At 37.6% G+C, this 21,882-nt stretch overlaps 1 protein-coding gene across 4 annotated transcripts in view; it reads left to right on the forward strand.

The window, feature by feature from the left end:
• The window catches only part of ADAMTSL3 (ADAMTS like 3), a 187,963-nt gene that overhangs the window by 88,248 nt on the left and 77,833 nt on the right, over positions 1 to 21,882 (forward strand). For all 4 annotated transcript variants that reach the window (XM_031555318.1, XM_019619471.2, XM_010717457.3 and 1 more), the window contains exons 5-7: positions 353 to 480; positions 2,659 to 2,704; positions 9,563 to 9,799. In XM_031555318.1, the coding sequence (XP_031411178.1) occupies positions 353 to 480; positions 2,659 to 2,704; positions 9,563 to 9,799 (411 nt within the window). The remainder of the gene's footprint in view (positions 1 to 352; positions 481 to 2,658; positions 2,705 to 9,562; positions 9,800 to 21,882) is intronic.

Consider the following 21,882-nt stretch of genomic DNA (forward strand, 5'->3'; position numbering starts at 1 on the left):
TTTGATCTCTTTCAAGTTAGTAAGACATTTTGCCATGAAGCTACATTCTTGGTTGGCTTCCCTACCTGAATTCTGGGGCTATACTTCGTGAAAAATTTGTGCTGGATGTCTGTATGTTGGGAATTAACAAATATTTGGAGGCAACAATGTTTGGGCACAAGGAAATTAATCAAATGCACTATATTTTCAAACACTGCTTCCTTTCCCATGTAATTATTGTATATTAAAATAGTAAATTGAGACATTGTCAATAAACAGCAGAGTAACATACTCTGCTATTAATGTCAAGCAGTAAAATGTGTAGCAAGTCAATTAAAGTTTCTTTCTCCTCTCCAACCTCCATTTTGTTCAGACCTCCAGAATCACCCGTTCTGATGAAGATAAGGATGGCTCCTGGGATGCCTGGGGAGCCTGGAGTGATTGCTCACGGACCTGCGGTGGGGGAGCCTCCTACTCGCTGAGGAGATGTTTAAATGGCAGGTTAGCTACATGCTTGTGTATATTTATTCTTCTGCAGCTGTGCCATAATTCTCTGTCTTCTGTGTTCATAGAAAAGCACTGCTGCTTCTCTTTCTGGAACTTAATGTAATGTAATGGTCAAGTGTTTCGTATTAGGAAAAATTTCTTCTCAGAAAGAGTTTTGATGTGCTGGCACAACTGCCCAGGGAGGTGGTGGGGTCACCATCCCTGGAGGTGTTCCAGAGCCATGGGGATGTGGCACTGAGGGCATGGGCATGTGGGGGGTGTGCAGGGGTGGGACTTGGGGATCTTAGTGGTCTTTTCCAGCCTTAATAATTCTATGATTCTACAAATTCTATTTTAATGTATTTCTGTATTATATTAGATAAATATCTTAGCCCTCAACTCTGATAGATCTTAAAAATATTATTAAAATATGCTAATGAAATAGCAAGAGTGACTTATTTACTATAGTCAAGTATTAAGAGGAATCTCTGTATGCATAATGTAAAGCAAATTCTGGATTACCTGCATAGAAACTGGATCTGAATAAGGATGCATCAATTGCTGCTTTGTGTAAGGACGTCTTTTCCTTCTCTGGTTCTTTTTGGTTCTATTGGCTATGAATTCTTAGGAAATCCTCAGTGTACCTTGAAGAGAACAGAATTTACCTCAGTAGTAAAACTGAACTAGTATAGGACTTGTTACTATGATCCCAAAAGTGTGAGTAATGCAAGAGGCAAAATGAGATCCCAACCAGCTTAGAAGCATCTGTGCTGGCATATGTATTTGTTCACGTTATTTGAATTATTCCTAAACACTTTGTTAAAACTGCTGATTACATTTCTATTTTGTTGAGATTTTTTTCAAGTTAAATGTGATTTCATCCAGGAAGTCAGCTTCTCTTAAAGAAGGCTTACAGTGTGATCTGCAGTTTGTATGAAATGCGTGTTTTAAAGATGACTGAATAAAACGCTGCCTGTTTCTTCTAGTGCAGAATGCAGAGATTTTGAAAATATTACTATTTCCAGCAAGAAGCCATGAGATTCTGCTAGTGTGTTGGTGACTGAAACGAGGTCAATAAATTGTAGCAATATAAATTCCACTGTGGTTTTATTAATATTTTTAATGTGTTCCCCTGTGAAAAAACATGTGTTTTCCATACCTTGACTAATGTGTATTTTAAAAGTTTTTTTCTGTGCTTTACTGTTGTTGTAATGTCCAGGAAATGTGTGATTGTGAAACAAAGTTTTCACATTTGTATGTGTCATAAACCTTCTTTACTTGCATATTGTGATATGATCATTCTTGCAAAAATTGGAAATCTGAGACACGTAATATCTTGAGCTTGGAGAGCTGTACCTTCAGCTGAGTGGGTTGAGCTCTTGCTCCAGGCATCCATTACTCTTTCCTTTTAAAACTGTTTTTCAATTTCTCAAATTTAAAAAGCTTTTCAATAATTGCAATTAATTTCCATACAAAAGCAAAAAATGTAATCCAGGAGCTGTAAATGACCAGCTGCTCATTTATTTCTCATCAGTGTAAGACAGACATTTTCCATTTTGAAGGGATTCTTCAAAAATATCATTTCTGATTTTAGAGGCATTACTAAATATAATTTCCTATCAAGTCATGAAGAGTGTGTTTTCAATTCTTTCAGAGGCTCAGTTTTGCCATTTGCATTTAGAACTGGAATGCCTTCCCATATGCAGAACTACCAGTCAGTTATCCTGAAGTCTGGCAAACTCTTTTCTAAATAGGTGTGAAACCCACGCACCTCCATATTTATATGAAAGAACAATAAATAATTGTGACTTTATTATATACCTCTTATTTCACCTACCAATAACAATTGTTGCGAAGAAGCTGGACTGCCTGGATTTCACAAATGATATTTGCTGGGTACCTTAGGAATGCAGGCAGTCTGAGAGACTTAAATTAAATTAAGAATTCTACTAATGTGGCTTCAGGTTGTTTTTCATAAGATTTCTAGTAAATTGGACTCACAGAGGAAGTTACATGTTCTTTGCTGAAGAGGTACTGCAACCACTTGACTCCCCAGATCCTCTTTGTATTCAGACCTTGTATTTTGAATCCAGATTAAGGTATGGTGGTAGCCATAGGTCTAATTTTCAAGAGAATAACTAGCTGTAAAATATTCAGGATTGGCTGTGTAACCATTTTTACTCTATTTTTCAGGAACTGTGAAGGTCGGAATATTCGATACAAAACCTGCAGTAGTAATGTGAGTATGGCATTTAATCCTTTTTATAGCTTCTTTTACTTATTCAGATGATTTGTTACAGTTTAAGAAGTGCTGTTTCTTATTTAAAATCTCACGGTGGATAATTTTTTTTGGATCATCATTACCAATTTTAAAGATTTCACGCTGCATGTCTCCAGGAGGTTTGAAATTTAGTTTTCCAAATAGACTTTTTCTTTCCAAATTGTAGCACCAGTTGTGATTCAGAACACTTTATATCATTTCTTAGGAAAATTATGCACTTTGGAGTACTAACAAATCAGCTCACATCTTAAAGTAGCAAGTGCCTTTCCCGAGGTTCTGTCGGAGGTGAAGCATTAAGCTGGGCTCTTGAACATTTGTGATGCTGATACAACAGCATTCATTATGTGAGCAAAGAGGGTGTTGCTTTCAAATCTTAAATTGCGTAATTACTACTTACATTATCTCCTTACATTTGCCTAAGCCTAGATCTTTATATTTCTATATATAAAATACATATATTTAGTACACTGGCATAGACTGTTTCTGTGGCTGAATATGAAGCTGGAGATTTGAAAAAGCAGTTGCTGTTACTATGATGCAATCAAACTTTATTTTTACAGACACATTTTATGAAAACCAGTCACATATGGCATACTCATGACTTGTGCTCCACTGATTTGCAGTGATGCTTTATGCTGTTTAAACAGCTGCCTTCGCTCACCCCAGATGTTGTAGTCTGCTCAAGGTGTGCAGGATTTTGTGATACCACCGATAGCAGACTCGTGTACACAGTAATTCATAATGCATTGGTTTATGATCTGCAGGCACCTCTGGCATGAGTTACCTGAGAATACAATTTACAGTCCCATTCCAAGAAAGAGGGAACATGAGCAAAGCAAAAGCATCTTATCTGCTTTTCTGTAGTGCAGTTGGTTCATTTGCTTCTGGCTTTGGGAGAAAGACAGCACCTGTCCCAAAACACCCCTAAAAAGGTGAGCCCTGCTGTTCCCTTGAGCTCACTTATACCCAGGCAGGAGCAGATGATGGTCATGTTGCTGCCAGCCTTGTGATTTCTGGCTGGGGTCAGCATCTGGGAAGTATGATGTGTGCTCCTGAGGAGGCCTGGAGCTGGCTCAGTGCGTATGTTGAATCGAGGTGTCTCCTGGGACAACTGGCCATCTCCACTTTTTCACTTTGCCACACCTAAGGCTTCTTCTGTGCCAGTTGGCTTCTGCACTCCTCCTCAGGAGCAAGGCTTGCTAGCACCTCAAACTGTTCTAACTCCATTCCTTGGTGTTGGATGGATTTTCCACCTCAGCAACCCACAGCCTGAGTTTCCGCAGAAATTAGTGGAGGTGATTAATAATTCTGGCCAACTGCATGCAGAAGCCAGATACTAGAGACAAACTCTGCCATTTGCCCTTTGAGAACTTCAGTGCACAGTGCCTTTGCCTCAGAAATAACGGTGCCGTGCACAGAAGACTCATAATCTTGTAAAGCCATGTGATAAGCTAGATAAGCCAGTCAGTATGTAAGCAATAAACAAACAGCCACTGTCTAAATGTTTGCTAGATATATCCATTTGTTTTCTGTACAGTAATACATCTCTGCTTGATGTTGTGCACTACGGCTTCCCCTGCAACAGAGCAAATTCAACATAGCACATCCCTTGGACCTCCTGTGAAAGGAAAAGAAAATCATGTAGTGTGCAGAAAAAGCAGAAAGATGAGATTCATTTGTCAATAACTTCTGCTATAAGCAGAGGCCTGCATGCTTTTAGGATACACTTGAGCAGTTGCAGACACTGGTTGCTTTCAGGATTATACAGTAAAAAATCTATGGTGAGAATGAAGGCACTCGTATGCGTCATCATAGAGAAAATTAACATGATTACCATATCCTTTCTGAACTCCAAGGGGGTTTTTCTGAAGTCATTGGGACCTGTTTTATAACTTTAGGGCTTATTTTAAAGCGATAAGTGGCTAGCATCTTGTATGAGAATCTGTTTGAATTTATGATGATTCAAATGTTAATTTCCAGACAGGAAGCTGCATTTACAGTTCTGCTTTTGGGGCATGTCTGAGAGGGATCGGGTTTCCATTTTAGTTCAGATAGAGCCAGAATCTCTCAGGAACTGTTTTTCCTAGATTATAGGTCAGATAATGGAGAACTCATGAGAAAAATAAATTTCATGAGATTTCCACTGTTAGTACAGTGGAAAGTTGATCTTTGAATTTGGCCTCACTGAATTCAAACCAAGTATTAGACCTGATTTAACCTTGAAATGGGAGCTTACACCTAATACCAACCTAGGGCTAGACCTGTTCTGTTTCAAATGATATAATTTTCCCCAAAGCATCATTTCTAATGAATGCTTCTCGCTTTAAGAGTAAAATTTTAGTCTGAAAATTAAGAGTTTAAACTCGCTTCTTTCCATATTATTAGGTATTATTGATAACCACAGGAGACATCCAGTATATATACACTCTGTAAAATTGTCTGCAAATGTAATCTTGCTACATGATACATTACACCACTAACATCTATATTGAGGAGTACAAATGAAGCACAACTTAATGCGTGTGTCATTCTAATGAAAAGAACAAGAATCATTTTACCAGAAAATTGGTTTCATCTGGATTTGTAATAGAATAGTAGTAAGTTCATTGAACTCAAGCATAGTTCCAGAATAATATTAGTGATATTTCAATCAAAAAATTAATTCAGAGTCTTAGCAATGAAATAATTGCTGAGATTATTAAGGCTTATGTTTAGCCTGCTTATCTTTCTGTTGTAAATGGTATGTTGGGTATAGGATTTCTTGAAGCTGCATTTCAGCTGCTTTTAGCTTTTCTTATTGAAACTTCAGAGAAATAAACTATATGAACTATTCATTGTATGCTGTTCAGTGAGATTTTCAGTCTTTCTTAAACCTTTTTTTTAATATTTCCATTTTTGTATATACTGTTACATTCTAATGCTGTGATGTACACTATATGGAAGTGTTTAAGATAATCCTTTAGGGTCTTATTCATAGAACAAATTATTTGAGCCATTTCCCCTTAAATTTTGCATTTTTACATGCCAAAAAGTCACTTCCATGTAAGCCAGAATGACTCTCCTACAGTAAGAAAAAAAATCACTATTTTGTTGCAGATTTTCTCACGTTTCATTCCAATATAACCTTTTATTATATACAAATAATGCTTACACCTGTTCGATATATTCATCATATTACTGTCCCAGCATCCACTCATTAACCAGATCACCTACCCCAACCAAAAAATCTTGGCTGAACTGTGTCTGCTCTGTTCCTACAATATTTCATCTTGGGTTACATAGTTTCTGTCTAATCTACTCATTTATTTTTTATTTTCATAATGCTGATGTACCCTTAACTCTCCTGGCTAGAGTTTCTCGTTCAGGTATCTTGATTTTACTCAGAAGTGGCCTGAAAATTGCCTATGAATAACATAGAACCTGAAGCTAATTTCAAAAAGAAAACAAAACAATGACTTCATCGCTTCTGGCTCAGCTTCAATAAATTGAGATTCAAAGAACCAAACTAGACAAAGGGCTAGACTTTCTTTGGTGTCATCATTTTTACTGGGAATTTTCTTGCTGCTTTTTTGTGCTTTTTTTTTTTTTCAGCAGTGTAATTGTTGGCAGGAATCACACGGTCTGATACAGTCTTCATGTTTTGTACACGAACATTGCCTACAAAGATACAGATTTCCCAGGTTAGCTTGGTTTTCAAAGACTAAGAATGACTGCCAAAACTTAACCAATACATTTCATAGGAAGCCAGCCCTTGACTGCAGTAGTTTTAATCTTCTGTCACAAAAAGAATGAGAGTGCATATATACACATGTATATTTTTTAACCGTCATAGTACTCATGTCTGAAGTATCTTTTTCAGATCCGCCTAATAATACGTACGTAACTCACGTCATAAATAGACCGAATTCCACTGCAAAATCTGTATATGATTATTTTGCTAGCATTCTGAAGTATTAGGCATCATTGATGTGTGTTCAAACCCTTGTGTGGTGTGTGAACCTACAAGTGCTCCGGTATGGTTCAGAGGATTCAGCATAAGGCAGAAAAACTACTGCTGAAATTAGAAAATCTGCAATTAGTAGCAAAAATATTTAGCAAACAGGGAAAAAAAAATAATTGTGGAATATTGGTGGGATAGAGGGAACAAAGGAATTAAATTTATATCTGAAATAGATTAAAACCAAAAGGACAGGGTGAGTAAGGATTGGGGCCCGTGTAGTGTGGGCTGATGAGGTGGCCTTGCCACTTCTTGTGTTTCTCCCTTGCCTGCCTCTCGCACACCTTGCGCTCACCTTCCTTCCTTCCTTTTAATCTCCTTCTCACTTATCTACTCCAGTCTGAAGTTTCTGAGACCTCTTGTTGTCTTGATTACATTCGTTTTTGCACTTGTCTTGCTGTTTAGATCATAAACTCTTTTCTTTCTACAAGTAGATATTGTTGCAAGGAAAACAGGCTTCTGAACATGTTGCTGCCCAAATTCTGATACAGAATCACAGAATTGCTCAGGTTGGAAAAGACCTTAAAGATCATCAAGTTCAACCACAACTTAACCATACTATCCTGACTCTAATGTAAATGATAATTTCAGCCCTTTTGATAACTCTCTGTGATGCTCTTTTTATTCTCCTGCTTTTGAACACAGCTCAAATGTAAAGCAGGTGGGGCTGGCATGTGAATGGAATGCCACAATTGCTTTCTGTGCTTTGAAAATGCCAAAGCTGAATAGGGAGATGAGAATTCACTTGTTCTTAAGCAGTCAGGAAGTGAGTGGAAGGAAGGAGCTGCATTGTGCTGAACCAATGAAAAACACAGAGTAACCGTGGATTGACATCCTGACATTGCAGTGTTTGTGTCTTGGCACTGCACCAACACCTTGTGATAATGAGTCGTAACAACAGCCTGTCAAAGCCCAGCCTAGAGATGTTGCTCTGCCTGTTTTAAGATAGCGCTTCAGTTCTTTCTGATGAAAATCTAGCTCTATATTGTGGTTGAGTAACGCTACTTCAAAATGTTGCTTCTAGCTTTACTTGAATCCAACGTCAACTATTTTTTTCATTAGCTGCTCCTTTGTTTCCAATGGTGGAAGGGAAAACCATATGGTATCCATATAAACTCTGATGTCCCCTCTGCTTTTTAGACTTTCTGTTGTGGTAAATGGGAAGTGACAGATAAGTCGGAGCCAATTTCTGCTCTCATTTACACCCATGCAAATATGGTGGCTTTCTTTGAAGTGGTAGTAAATAGGGGTGTTTTCCAACAGTATTTACTTGACATTTTCTGAAATGCTCTCTTGTGGGGTTTTATCTCTATAAAATACCTGAAGATTTACAATAACTGCATTTTTTCCTTGTCTTACTTCATTTTATTAACTCAAACTAAAATTATCCCAGATTAAAAATAAGACAAAATATATTAGCGTAACTTTGACTTATTTTCGCTCTAATGTGTATTATTGGACAGTGCTGCAAAGCACTGCACATTGCAAAAGCCCCATGTGTTGCTCCATAAGAGCACCACTGATCTTAGAAGTTTCTTGCAGTCTACGAAAAAAAAAAGCCAGAGATATTTCTGTTTCCCATGATGAAAGAAAAAAAAAATCTAAGGTACTGTCAAGGTATTAAGCTAATGGACTACCAACCCACCAAGACTCAGGAGCAAAAATGTGTCAGGACAGGATTACTGAGGGCATTGGAGCGGAATTTGTGCTTTTCTTGTGTATGTTTCCAACAGTAGTAATGCACTTGCCCTTTGTTAGTGTTTTTTCAGGGAACACATCACAAGCTTTCAGCCTTATATCCAATGGAAACAAGTCTTTGTTGAAATCAGCCTCACAGCTGGCTTATATGGGCTGAAATTCTTGGTCTGGCATATAGACTGACACTGGACATACTTTTAAATGAGAGTGAGAGATTGTTTGACATGCCTACTCCTTTGTTGGTACCTTGATGAAGTTGTTTTTGAATAAATCAGTATTCATCTCCTTTCCTGTTGCTGTAGCTTAATATTAATGTCCTTGTGTGCAATGTTTTATACAGAAGAAATATCTTAGAATATTTCATTTCAAACACTGTTGAAGAGGCATTTGTCGTATTTGTGTTTCATCTATATTTGCTGAGGCTGTGTGTGGAAGAAATTCTAGAACTATCTCCATAGATCAACACAAATGTAAATTCTATTTTATTTCAACAAAATAAAGTATGAATTTTCCCTTAAGGTAAAGAACTTTCTGTAATTGTACTAAAGGAAAAGACACTGATGTCTCTTCCTAACCCTCCTGCCCCATTTCTGAGCAATACTGAACGATTGATCAGACACATTTTCATTTCTTAGTGTGTAAGTATCAGCATAATACATCTGTCATTACTCAGGTGTATGAACTGATGAATGAGTGCAGAATGCTTTGAAATTCTTAAGTGGAAAAAGCTATTGGGAAGAAAAATAATAAATATCAGTTATCTCACTACAGTCACTTAAAAGGCATAGATTCCTTTAGAAGGTAATTCTTACTACAGGACCAGATTTTAAAAGTGAATGCGTCACACAGTGTCATAAAGGTAGCATTTTTAATTACTCTCACTTATCAGTTGTGCTATTACTGGAATACGGGCAATATTCTATTACCTGTACTGCAAGGAAGGGATTAAGCAACATAAATAGTATTAATGCATGCAGTAGAAAGCTGTGATGTATTTGTCATAGCAGATCAGTTTTTGAACCAAGCCTACCTTAACAGATTCAGCATAATTCTTCAGATAACTACTACAAATGCAAAGGGCTGCCTATTTTTATAAATTAGTTTCTTTGGTTTATTTTCAGGACTGCCCTTCAGATGTTGGTGACTTCAGAGCACAACAATGTTCAGCCTACAATGATGTCAAGTACCAGGGGCATTTTTATGAGTGGATCCCCGTGTATAATGACCCTACTGCACCATGTGCCCTGAAGTGTCAAGCTCTGGGAAAGAACTTGATTGTGGAGCTTGCCCCAAAAGTACTAGATGGTACTCGTTGCAATATGGAATCGCTGGATATGTGCATTAGTGGAATATGCCAGGTATGTTCATGGTGCAGATCTGAGTTGCTTTTGCACGTTAAGTGGACGCTTTTCAGTTCTTTTTCATCTCTATGCATCAGTTTTCTTTAGAAGTATCTGCAAGGACAGCCAGCTGGATAATAGATAACTCACCTTTCTCTTCTATGCAGAAGTTCCTGACTGCCTTAGCCACTAATATTTTTGTATACAAATGAGGCCAATAACTCATAACTCAATAACTCAATTCACTCATTCTTATACTGTAACTTTTAGTCACGTAAAATTACGGAAACTAGTAATAATCTCCTTCTACGATTGTTGTATCTCATGAACTCTGCTAAGGAGAAAATTTGATATATTATGGGCTCCTGCTGAGAATGGTGTGTGTGTGTCTGTATGTATGTTTGCTGTACGTGCTGCTTTCTCTCTTCGTTTCTTTAAGGAGCTCATAGTTTGTGCAGCGAATATGCCTACAGTAGTAGTATTTCTTTTTTAACAGGGTACATTCTAAAGATCTGAATCCTAAATTCCTGCAATCTCTATTGTATATTTGCAATTTATAGATTTCAGTTCTAGAGAAGAGGTTCTGCCTCTGTTAAAAGCATTAAAGATAAGAAACAAGGCTTGCTCAGCTGCCAAATTCTTGATTTACATGACTTCATTGGGGTTATTATTTGATGGAAGAAGTAGTCTCAGGCTTTCGAGATCCAGGCACTTAAGATAGATGTTCCCAGGAATCTGATAATTGGTCAGAAGCTCCAAGTGCCAGAACAAAACTGGTTGGCAGATGGGTAATACTTCACACATAACCAGCTGAAGCTTCTTCTTTGCTTTTTCTCATCTCCAGGCTTAGCACCTTGTCAGGAGGTGTTGTATCTTTATTGGCTGTCCTGGATCAGGAGCCCTAGCCTCCTGATGACCTTGAAGCAAAGCCAGACAGCAGTATAGGATCCCAGTATTTTGTGCTGCCTTTGTAACTGGGGAACAGAAATTTATGAGGGAGGGCAGCATCACAGTTCTTAGGCTTGAATATTATCATTTTTAACCCCAATTTTAGTACTAGCCAACTTATGGTCATTCAGCATTGTTCCTAGTTCCATCCAGTCCTACCCCTACTTTTCTCCCTCTCTGTCTCTTTATCACCACATTTGTTGTATCAGCTGAAAGGCTTTGGGCAGTTGGAAGCAGCTATGGTTCTTTTCCTTGCACAGCCACAATAATTGTACAAATGTGCTCTGCGTACCAAGTGTATAAGAGGCACTGAAGGTGATATTAATAAGTTTAACATAACAACTTTCTGAAGCAATTTCTTACTTAATAACTTGTAATCAGTCATTCTGAGTTTTTCCAAGAGTGGTAAACAATGTTACAATGGCTGAAGTTGAGATTGAATTAATTGTATGTTACCAATATATTATTATAATTAGTTTTTTTCTCTCTGCAAATGACTTGTTGTGTTAAACGCCTAAAACACATGCAGCTCAAAAATAATGGATACAGCCTGATAAGCAAAAGAGCTCCATTATGGGGGAAAATACAATGTGTTTGGCAGAACTGTGGTGTGCAGATGACTGCAACATTAATATATGATCTGGACCTTGCTGTGAGTTTTGGGACTTCTAACTATGCTATACTTGCAATACCAATCATGCCAACACACAATGCATCTGCTGCCTCTGTAATTAAAGAAGAGTTCCTTACAGTCTTGCCCTTCAAGAGTCAATAGTATTTCACAGTGGTGTCCATCAGTGTTCATTATGCTGCATGTTTAGGTAGGATGTACCTTTGTACACACTAAAAGCACTTGCAAAATAATACATTTCTTTCACAATATTGTTAGTGATGTTTCCTTATTTAATACAAAATTTGAATCCAGAAGATACCAATGCATTTTGCAGATGATACATCTACAGCAGTTTGTCTCTATTGCCGCACTATTATGCTGAATGTGATGTAGCCCTACTTTGAGGTCTTGCAAGAATAGCTTGGAGTTTTTTTTTGTTTGTTTTTAATAGTTTTGTTGTTATCAACACTTGCAGTTTTATTTACTGAAGACCCTTGAAGTCCTTGGTCATTTGAATAACCTTTTTCTCTTTGTGGGGCAGGGTGGAAATGTTGGTTCCTTGCAAAAGGACTGCACTAGGGAGGGCTTCCTCAAAAACTGACACCACTCTTTGTTACTATTCCTGTTTAAGCAGGAAAAGAATACAAATTGACATCTAATCTTTCCCGGAAAAATATTGTTGTTTAGTCAACTGCTGTTAAGAGAGAGAGAGGGACAGCAAAAACCTGGATTCTTCAGGATTGTTGCTATAAGATCAATCTGTTGGGTTTTGACGTATACTTGGCACAGCCCGTAAATAACTTGGCAAGCACTTTTACAGTGAACTCATCTAAATAAACATGTCATAGTGCTGATGTGGATATCTTCGCTTTTATGCCTGGGAGCACTGAAGAGTTAGTATAAGGAAACAGGATTGCTTGAGTCCTTTTCCAAACTGGTGCTGGTTTTGCTCATTTATTGTCTCAGAAAGTTGGCAAGTTTTATAAGATCTGTTTTCCCCGCCATAAGCACTTCATCCATTTCCTTCCTGTTGGTAAGATAGAGATGCAACACAAAGCTTTCCTCTCAGATTCTTGTTCCATCAATCTCCTGGGCAGAGCATGAATTTAAATGTACAGAGACATTAAGTTCCCACTGTCCAGCTTCAATTCTGATTCTCTGCATTTCCCTTAACAAGTACACCCAAACTAAATAATAGGGTCCAAAAAAAAATGAAACAAAACTGGTTTCTGGGTAAGAGTATTGTGTCTTTGAGGAAAGTAAAATCCTAGGGTGGTGGAGCAGGGAAAAATTTACTGAGAAAATTAATAAGACATTGTCTGAGGCTTAATTCATCTTTTTTTTTTTTAATTGTCATTTTATTTTATTATTTTTTTAAATTTATTGTTTTTGTCTGCTACTGCCTTTCTTCTGTTACCAAAGCAAATATCTGGGGTTTTTGTGCTGAATAGGGACAGGTCAAAACTGCACTGCTGGGAGGATTTTCACACTTCTGATATTTTTTCTACTCTCTGTTCAACTCCCAACACATTTTTTCATATAATATATTCCTGCTGTGCCCATCTGGATGTGGGTGGAGACATTTAAAAACATCTGCATGTCAGACGTGTGGGCAACGCTTACCCAGTTACTCCGCCTGCATTGGGGCCCTGCCTGGCCTTGATTTTTGTTTTTAATTCTAGTTTGTGATTTTCTTTTTCCCTACCAAAATGCAGAATTAGGTCTTGTTTCAGTACCTAAAATGGTTAGACTGATAGTTTTTCTAAAGTAGAGCAATGTGTTTGGACAATAAATACACACATCACCCAAAACCACACATCACAGTCCAGCGGAGCAGTCTGAGTAGTTCTGTCCTAGGCTGTCACAGTTAGGTCAAAGATGATGTAAATCCTCTGGTGAACTTTCCATTTAGTGTCAGTGAGTTGTTTGTGCTCCAGAAAAGGCAGACACTACACTATGCTTTGTAGCATATGGCATAAATTTAGCTGACATTAGAACACATCTCATACGTCAAGTGGAGTGCCACTGACTTCTGCCATGCTCCATGTTTCTGTCATGTGTCATGATATACCAAGAAGGTATCTCACACACTTGCCACCAAAGTGCTTTTACCCTTGATGTAAATATCTGTCAGTTTTCATTGAAAGCTATTGCTGTAAGCCTTTGGAAGACAGCACGTTTTTTCATGATTTTGTGCGAGCTCTGCTTATGGTTAAAACTTGAAATGATAGAGGTTTGATAATATCTTCTCATTCTGACTCCCTACTGAGAAAGGGACATTTATTTTCCATCCTATATTATTGCAGATTTCCCAGTGAAAAACACAGCAAAGAGTAAAGGATTTCATCTCATTTAAAAGTATATGTGGGAGAGGAATATAAAAATGTATTTTTTAATAGTTTCTAATTTTTTATTCTTATAACACAGAATGAAGCATCATAGAATATTTTGTTTTTAAAGGAGGGATTTAGCTCCTTAAAAATACTAATTTTCTTTTTTCTTTTCTGAATTTGCTCTAATGTTTAATCTGAATTTCAGGAGTTTAAATAGCTTCCTAGATTTATATCTTCTAATTCTTACTCTTTAGAGTAATCATACTGAAGGTGTTTTTACTTAAGATTATCTTTTCTTTTACTCTGCTTGGAATAGTTGGTCCTCAAATAGCAGTATAAAAGGACATCAGGGAAAAACAAAAAACAAAAACCAAGCAGGCAAACAAAAAAACCAACAGCAACAAACCACTCGCAGGCTCTTTCTTATATTTAAAAATAAAAAGTCTACATTACAATTTTTGCCTTTCACCTCTTTAGCCTTCACACCTCAAGTAACTTACAGGAGGAATTGATTTTGAGGTAGCTTGCTGTTAAACCAGCCTTCATATTCCATCCTTCTCCAGTACCATTAAGTAGCCCATCAACAGCATGCAGTACCGGGACTCCCATGCAGAGACCTGTACTCCATCCACATGGTTCTGCAGACACTGGTGCTGGCAGGCTGGACCTTATCCAGAGTGACTATGGGATTTGCTCACATAGATTCAATAAATCTTTCTAGCCCAAAGAACTACATATCAAAATCTTCATGTGACTATACACGTGACATCCCATTAAACCGAGCGGGAGCTCCAGCTGCAAATCAGCTGGGAAACATTGGTGCCTGTCCAGAAGTCCCATGGAAGGAGAGGGCTGAGCACGGGTTACCACGTCCTGTGTGACCAGCCAAGGTTCTGCTCTGTAGACTTCCAGACTTGGCTTCCTCTCCCATGGAGGCTCTCAGCACTGCCCAAGCCAGCAGAATGCACTGTAAGAACTGCACTTGAGCCCTTTTCATGTCCCAGCCTGCAGTGAGATAGCAGCTCACTTGAGATCATATTGGCAACTTGGAGGAGGGCTTGTGTGGCACAAGGGTTGCTCACAGATACTGAAAATGTCATTTGGAATTACTTGCTTTTAGTTAGCAGCTGTTCACTGTTGCTAGAGATTGTCATCTCTTTTCAGACCTTCTGTTTTTCTCCACACTGCTGTTTCTGATGGAGGATTACTGCCCATAGGGATTTCTTACTGTCTAAGTTTATCCTTTCTGTCAGATTAGGAGTGAGTTTTTTCTGATCTCCAGTTCCTTATCTCTATCTCTCTTTTTCTAAGTGATTCTTTGCCAAGTTTTGTTTGTTTTAGAGAGCTTTATATAAATATGATTTTATTTCCCAGCCTAGCAAGGTCCTGCAGTGTGTGAGCGTAATAAAGTCAGTACAGTAACTCATGATTTGGGTATCTTGTTGAACTAGAGTCTTCAGATCGCCTGGTGCTGTGGCAGATATGGCTGGAACCAGTCAGAAAGTCAGAAAAGTAATTTGATTCCATATATTGATTTCTTTTTCAATAGCATTCTCACAAGGAGGAAGCCCAATGGGAATTTGCGTCCTACCCTCTGTGTCTGCATGTGCGTATTTTCTAAAATGGGAACCATGTAGGAAAGGGTACTTGCTCTCCTGCTGGGTGGTCCTGTGGGCTCTCAGCTGCTCCAGCATGTGGCAGATCTTGCAGGAAGACTTACATGTTTTGGAAACACTTTATTTGATAGCAGTGGATTTGTAGAATTACAGAATGCTCTTTAGCCTCCTGCCTTCACATGTGAAATGTCTGTAAAAATATGTGGACAGTCCATTTAGGAGCCCTTTTGTATGCAATGAATTTAATGCACTGTATATTTCACCTTTTGTTTTTTTATTGCTTTGCATTCTTTTTCTATGTGTTGAGGGCTGAGAAACTTGAACATCATGGTATGTCTGCTTGTGCCCATCGTTCTGACATATTTGTTGTTCTTTGTTCTGAGTTTTGGATTTTGACACACTTTGGCCTCACTCCTTGCTTTCTCATCTACAAACAACTGAAAACACACAAGAGATACCTTCTTACTCCCAGCTGGGTCTGCTGCTTCACCGGCCCTGCAGTGATGGGCTGGGTGATGGACTCGGTGTCAGTGCATGCTTAGGGTCCCTGAAGGGGCCATGTTATAGTTCTTAGCAGATGCTGATGGCCAGGTCAGCTTCTCGGGGCTGCTCTGAGCTGTGCTAGCTCTGTAATGGAAATGTGAGACCCAGTGCAACAGTTCAGCCTTTGATAGGCTGAGCTTAGTAACAGAAGAGTAAGACAGAGTTGTGAGGCCATATAAGGACAAAGTCATGTCTAAGACCAAATTAAATCTTCAATGAGGATAAAGCAGGATTTTACCTGAAAGTAGAAACTCTTCTATATTAAATAAATAAATAAAAGTAACATTCTAAACTGGAGGAATGTCTTGTTATCTCTTCCTGTTTGTAGAAGCTCATTTACTTGTTGATGATGAGCATGGGAAAGAGTGGGAGTTTTTTACTGTATATTCTATGGACATATTTTATCTATGTAGAAATAAGCTACAAGCTGAAGCTTTCACAAAGCAAGGGATGTGAGCAGAGATTGCACAGTAAATGAATAGATGGGCTCTGAATGTCAGTCTCTGGATTCTGTAGCAGGGCAAATGGAAAATACTAGCTAAGGCAGAGCAGAACTTTCCCATGATGAATTTTATACTTATGTTTTTATTGCCATAAATTCCCATAGCCATATTTAAAATTAATTATTTGTTGTGTGGATGCAGACATTCCTAACATCTGCCTGCACTGTGATTCTGGGGTAAAGCAAGTAGAGCAGGAGAAAATGCAGCTAATAGCTGACACTGATACAGTGAGATCTGTGTAGTGGGATAGCAGATGTGCCTGTATAGTTAAATACACATTTAATTTTTCTGAGTTTTGGATTTTTTAGTGTGTCTGTCTGTAAAACAGAAATTCTTTTTCTTGTGAGTGAGACTCCAAGGACTTTAATTTTCCCTCTTGAGATTGATTCTAAGAAACTGCAATGTAGATTTATTTTAGTGAGCACATAGGATTTTTTCACTATTTTCTTTTTCTTTTATTAGTAGATGTTGAAGTAAAATGTATGTCCTTTCTTAGTCAAGTTTCAAGACTTGGAAATTATTTTTGCCAGAAACAATTTTGATGGCATCTGGTACTTTATGCAATGCTGTTAACCTTTGGATGTTCTTCTTCTATTTTAATCTGAATTCTGAGAGAATAAATAATTTTGTTATGACAACATGAGCTCTACTGTCCTGGTGGTATGGCAGTTCCATCCCTTGGCTGGATTTGTTTGGTGTAATATTCACTCAATTTTCACTCAATATTTTTCACATCTTAACAAATTTCACAGGCAGTGGAATCCAGCTGCACCTGGGTTTACACCTTTCAGTCTTTACACCCTTCAGCAGTTCAGTAGCAGTGATACCATATCCTTGTGAAGAATAATTATCTCTATTTGTGCATTCTGCAGTGCAGTTCCTTATTTCTTTCATGCACTAGGCATATTGGGCACTTTTTAAATTGGCTGAGTTTTTACTTTTGTTGAATTTGACTAAATGCCATCTGTACATTTGTGCCACTATTTTATTTGCAATCTCTTTCATGAGTACACACAGATGTGCATCCTTTGAAGTTGCCAGGCCAGTGAAAAAACAAAAGTGCAAATGTACTGAGAGTAGATTTCATCTGGATTTTTCTAACTATTGTGTAGTGAAGCAACTCCAGAAGGATGCTAATTATGTCACCGTGAAAGGTTGGTAATTGATTTTCTGTTTTTATTTTATTAAAGTCAATCACATTGATAAAGAGCATCACTTCCCGACAATGATCTATGCCTGTTTCTTGGGCAAAAATAGAGCAATGAAAAATATTATTAACTGATGTTATCCCCTTAATCATCACTGATAAATGAGACTATCAATCAAAAATACTATTAGAGTCATTTGAGAACAATATAATAGCATTTAACAGGTATTTGATTTCAGCATGGATATTTGCTGAACATTTAAATAGCCTAAGACATAGTAGGGAGAAAGAGAGAAAGAACAACACTAGTGCAACTTCACAGAATATATTTATCTGCCACAAGTAAGAACAGCAGAGTTTTGGTTTCTTGGCTTTTTTTGTTGTTTTTTTTTTGTAGCTGCTTCCACTTAGACAACTTAGTATTTTGTCTTATAAGACTGTACCCAGGTCCCTGCAGAGAAGCAGGGAGTCCTTTTCCAGACAGAAATATTGTATATAATTGTATGTATTGCTACATATAAATTCATATTTTTCAATAGCAGTAGTGATACTTAACAGTTGGTGCTTGTTATGCAAAATCTTGGTGTTTTTTTCCTCACGTTTCACCTCAGTGTTCTTGTTATGCAGAGTGTGAGTATATCTTCAGGCTCCTTATTCAAAGCATGTAATCTTGAATCTTTAGCATTCCAAAAATATTTCTTATGATTGACACATAATACTTTTATAATTGACAACTCATGTCCCTGGAGTGTATTCTATAAAAAATGCTGTCATACCTGTGTTGAAAGAAAGTGCCTGCAGATGGAGATGAGTAGTCAGTTAAGGGAATAACCATGTTACGGGGCCTAAAGAAACAAGCAAAAACTGACGTTTCAAAACCTGTATCTGCATTGAGCTCTGCTTGGGCAGTTTCTAGTCCATGTTCGTGTTTATGTTCATTAAGGGTATACTGAAGGAGGACTGAAGTTTGCCAGGTTTTTATTGCAGAGCTTTTTTGCTGTATGGGAATCTGTCATAAATTTGTCACTTTGCAGTACTTTTTTCATCACAGTTAACTATAAATATTTCCTTAAGAAAGGAAGAGGACCTTGAGTTTAACAGATTATATTTTGACCTTCATAAATCAGAATTAACATGCCATATTCGTTTCTTCATTTAAGTCTAATGCCTCATCTTGAAACCCTACTAACTGTTAAAGAAACATCTGTGGAGGCTTCTGAGCCATTTTTTGGATTTATATCTGCAAAGATATTTGTAATGTTCTACAGTCACCTCTAACACAGCAGCAATTTCATTAATCTTTCATCTGTATTACTATATTTTATACCCTGACCTTTTGCTCTTCCTTTGCCTTTCTGAACTCAGATGAGCATTCTGAGCACGCTACAAACATTTAACACCCTTCAGTAGTGCATTTCACAATAGCACCGTTTGGTTCAGAAGTTTGTTGCAGCAGATGAGTATTTCTGCTCACTTGTGACAAAACAGTAATACTCTTTTGTACATTGAAAAAACAGAAACATACTGCAATGTCCTAAAATAGTCACATATCATGCACCAGTTTGAAAAGAATCTCCGTCCAAATTCATAACCCCTCATTACCAATTTATTAAATACAGAAAGTAATCATGTCTCAAAACTTTTTTAAATTTCCATGTCCATTTTGCTAAACAATGGTCACTATTTCCCCAGCTGTTTATTTGTATAGGAACTCGCAACATAGTCTTTACAGTACTTGAATCATTTTTTAATTTATGACCTTTTTTCTGGATTATTCTTTTAATTTGACGAAGTCCCAGTACCTCTATTACATGGTTTCTATTGTCACTTGTTTCATTTATGCAGTTTATGTTATTATCACCTAATACAATTATTTTTGACTATACCCTAAAAGTGTGCAGATGTTTTCCCAATCTGCCTATGATATTTATAGCTGATCCCTTTGCTCTGTAAACAGCTAGCGATGTGGGCTAAGTTAACCCCAACAAACACCTTAATCATGAAAATCATCAGACCCCTTTGGCTTGCTGCAGTGCTGTGTGAGATGGGAAAGGCTGTTGCCATATATCACTTTCTAGACCTTGTAACTCTGTACACAAATACACATGTACTCTTCAAAACATTTCCTTGAATGCTGTCTTTGTTTTCTAGCAAAGTTACTGGATACAGTAGAATTATGGTATCATTCAGGTTGGAAAAGACCACTAAGATCATCTAGTCCAACACCACCACCATCATCTAGACCACTAAACCACGTCCCTAAGCCACATTCATCCTTTTCTTGAAAATAATTCCTACCTTAATTTACAGTCCTTACTGGTATGCCAAGGGCCTGATTTCTAAAGCAACACCTTGCAGCTTCCTGCTCTTTTAGTGTGATTCATGGCTATCCAGCTTGTGTGAGAAATTCTTTGCTGTCAAAGTTTTAGAAACAAATACAATAGGCCAACTCTCAACACTCGGTTTTGAAGTGCCCCCTACCTTAGCGCTGATGCATGGTTTGCACACTTATTGAACTACCTCTAAAATTGAAGGCTTGTCACATTAAATTCTGCAGGGTGTTTTTGGGTGCTCAACGTTGAACAGTCTGAGATTCTGTGCTCATTACAGGCATAAATTGTGATCCTACTTTGAGTTATTTTTAATTGTATTCTGGGCTATCACTGTATACTCATAATAATTGATATAAACACAATCTCAGAAGGAACTAGAGGTGCATAGATCTAGTCAGACATATTACATTTGCTGGCAGGGGAGCTGTAAAGCTTTCTCTCTACCTAAATCCCTTGCATTAGCAGCCAGCACTCCTATTTTATTTCTGTGGCATTTATGTATTAAAAATTTAGCCATAATACCCTGTGAAACAATTATGGATAGTGTGCTGCAGTGCTGATTATCTTTTCCCTTACATTCCACACTGGACACAATACTGCCTTGTGTTTGCACAGTTGTACTGTTTTGTTATATGGAATGAGAGTTTGTTTTCATAGTGGATACGTGAAATACCTCTGTTATACTGTCTGCCTATTATTGTCATGTTGGGTTTTAATGGCATGGTCTTGAGAGTCTTTTGCTTGCTCAACACCCTCCTGTCACAAAGGACTACAGGATCTGTAGCCTACAAACATACAATGGTTTAATCTAATAAAAATACCAATGCCTTACATACAGTGTCACAGCATGCAGCTGATTTTTTTCCTTTGAGAATTAACTGATGAGTGAATAAACATATTCTTAGTATTTAGAAAATGAGATTACATTACAAAAATGGAAACGTGTTTGTAAGATCTGCTGAGAGCCTGTAATAGCAGTAGTTCTGACAATTTACATCCACGAGCTAGTATTACCTTTGTGAATGAGTACAGGAAAAACAGTGGTGAGCAGTAAACATTTGAAAAATTTACCTTAAAGGAAGACGAGGCTATTTCAAGTACTGGTTTTATCCCCAACATAGCACCATCTGAATGTTTCAGAATCTTTTGGACATCTGTTCTTGCAACATAACTGTGAGGTGGGGAATTGAAAAATTACCCCTTTCACAGATTGGAAATTGGAAAGCAAAGGGACTGTTCAAAGGTCAAGATGAAAATCTGTCGTGGAAGTAGAATTTGAAAGAATTGTCAACTCTAAGGTCACTATGCAAAGCATTGGATTATTATATTCCTTGAAGTTTTATCAGCTTTCTGATTCACACAATGGCCCAGTTTGCTTCTGGTTCTGAAATTCTGTCATTTTCATTCATTTTCCTGTGCTGACTGGTGACAAAATGGGAAGATAAACTTATTCAGATCCATTTGCAGCCTTTTTTGTTATTTTCTTAGTGTCGATGAGCCAAGAACTAAAGTAAAACAAACAAACAAACAAAAACAAATCTTCAATTGAAAACATTTTAATCTCTAATGCAGTCTCCTAAATTACAGTATTGGAACATGTATGCATTCATATACTGCTTCTATGCAGTAAACATGCACCTGTTCTGAGGCGACCTGATTTGTGTGTTAACTAGTTTCCTTTCAAAACTAAGAATTTATTAGCATTTAAAATTTCATTAACATGAAATCATTGAATTTAATCTGTTTCTTTAGCGATGTTACAGAATCCTGTTTGTGTTCAGCAGTACATCATTTCTGAGTGGTTGTCATCCCAAACAATCAAGTGACATTTTATGTGGGCTGTTGCCCAGCAGTATGTTCAGGGGATCTGTCTGGGAATGGCCTGGACGCCAATCAGGAGGCCACAATCTCAGATAGTGGCTGTTTGATGGAAGTTAATGAAGAGTTTAGTGATCTTTCTTCCTTATTGCATCCTCTAAGTTCCTGTCATTTCCTACCATTACCTAGTTCCAGCAGCACGTCTTGCACACGCCTACCAAACAGGAGCGCTATGTGCCCCTTTAAT

This window comes from Meleagris gallopavo, chromosome 12, assembly GCF_000146605.3.
Source record: "Meleagris gallopavo isolate NT-WF06-2002-E0010 breed Aviagen turkey brand Nicholas breeding stock chromosome 12, Turkey_5.1, whole genome shotgun sequence".
In the NCBI taxonomy this organism is placed as follows: Eukaryota; Metazoa; Chordata; class Aves; order Galliformes; family Phasianidae; genus Meleagris; species Meleagris gallopavo.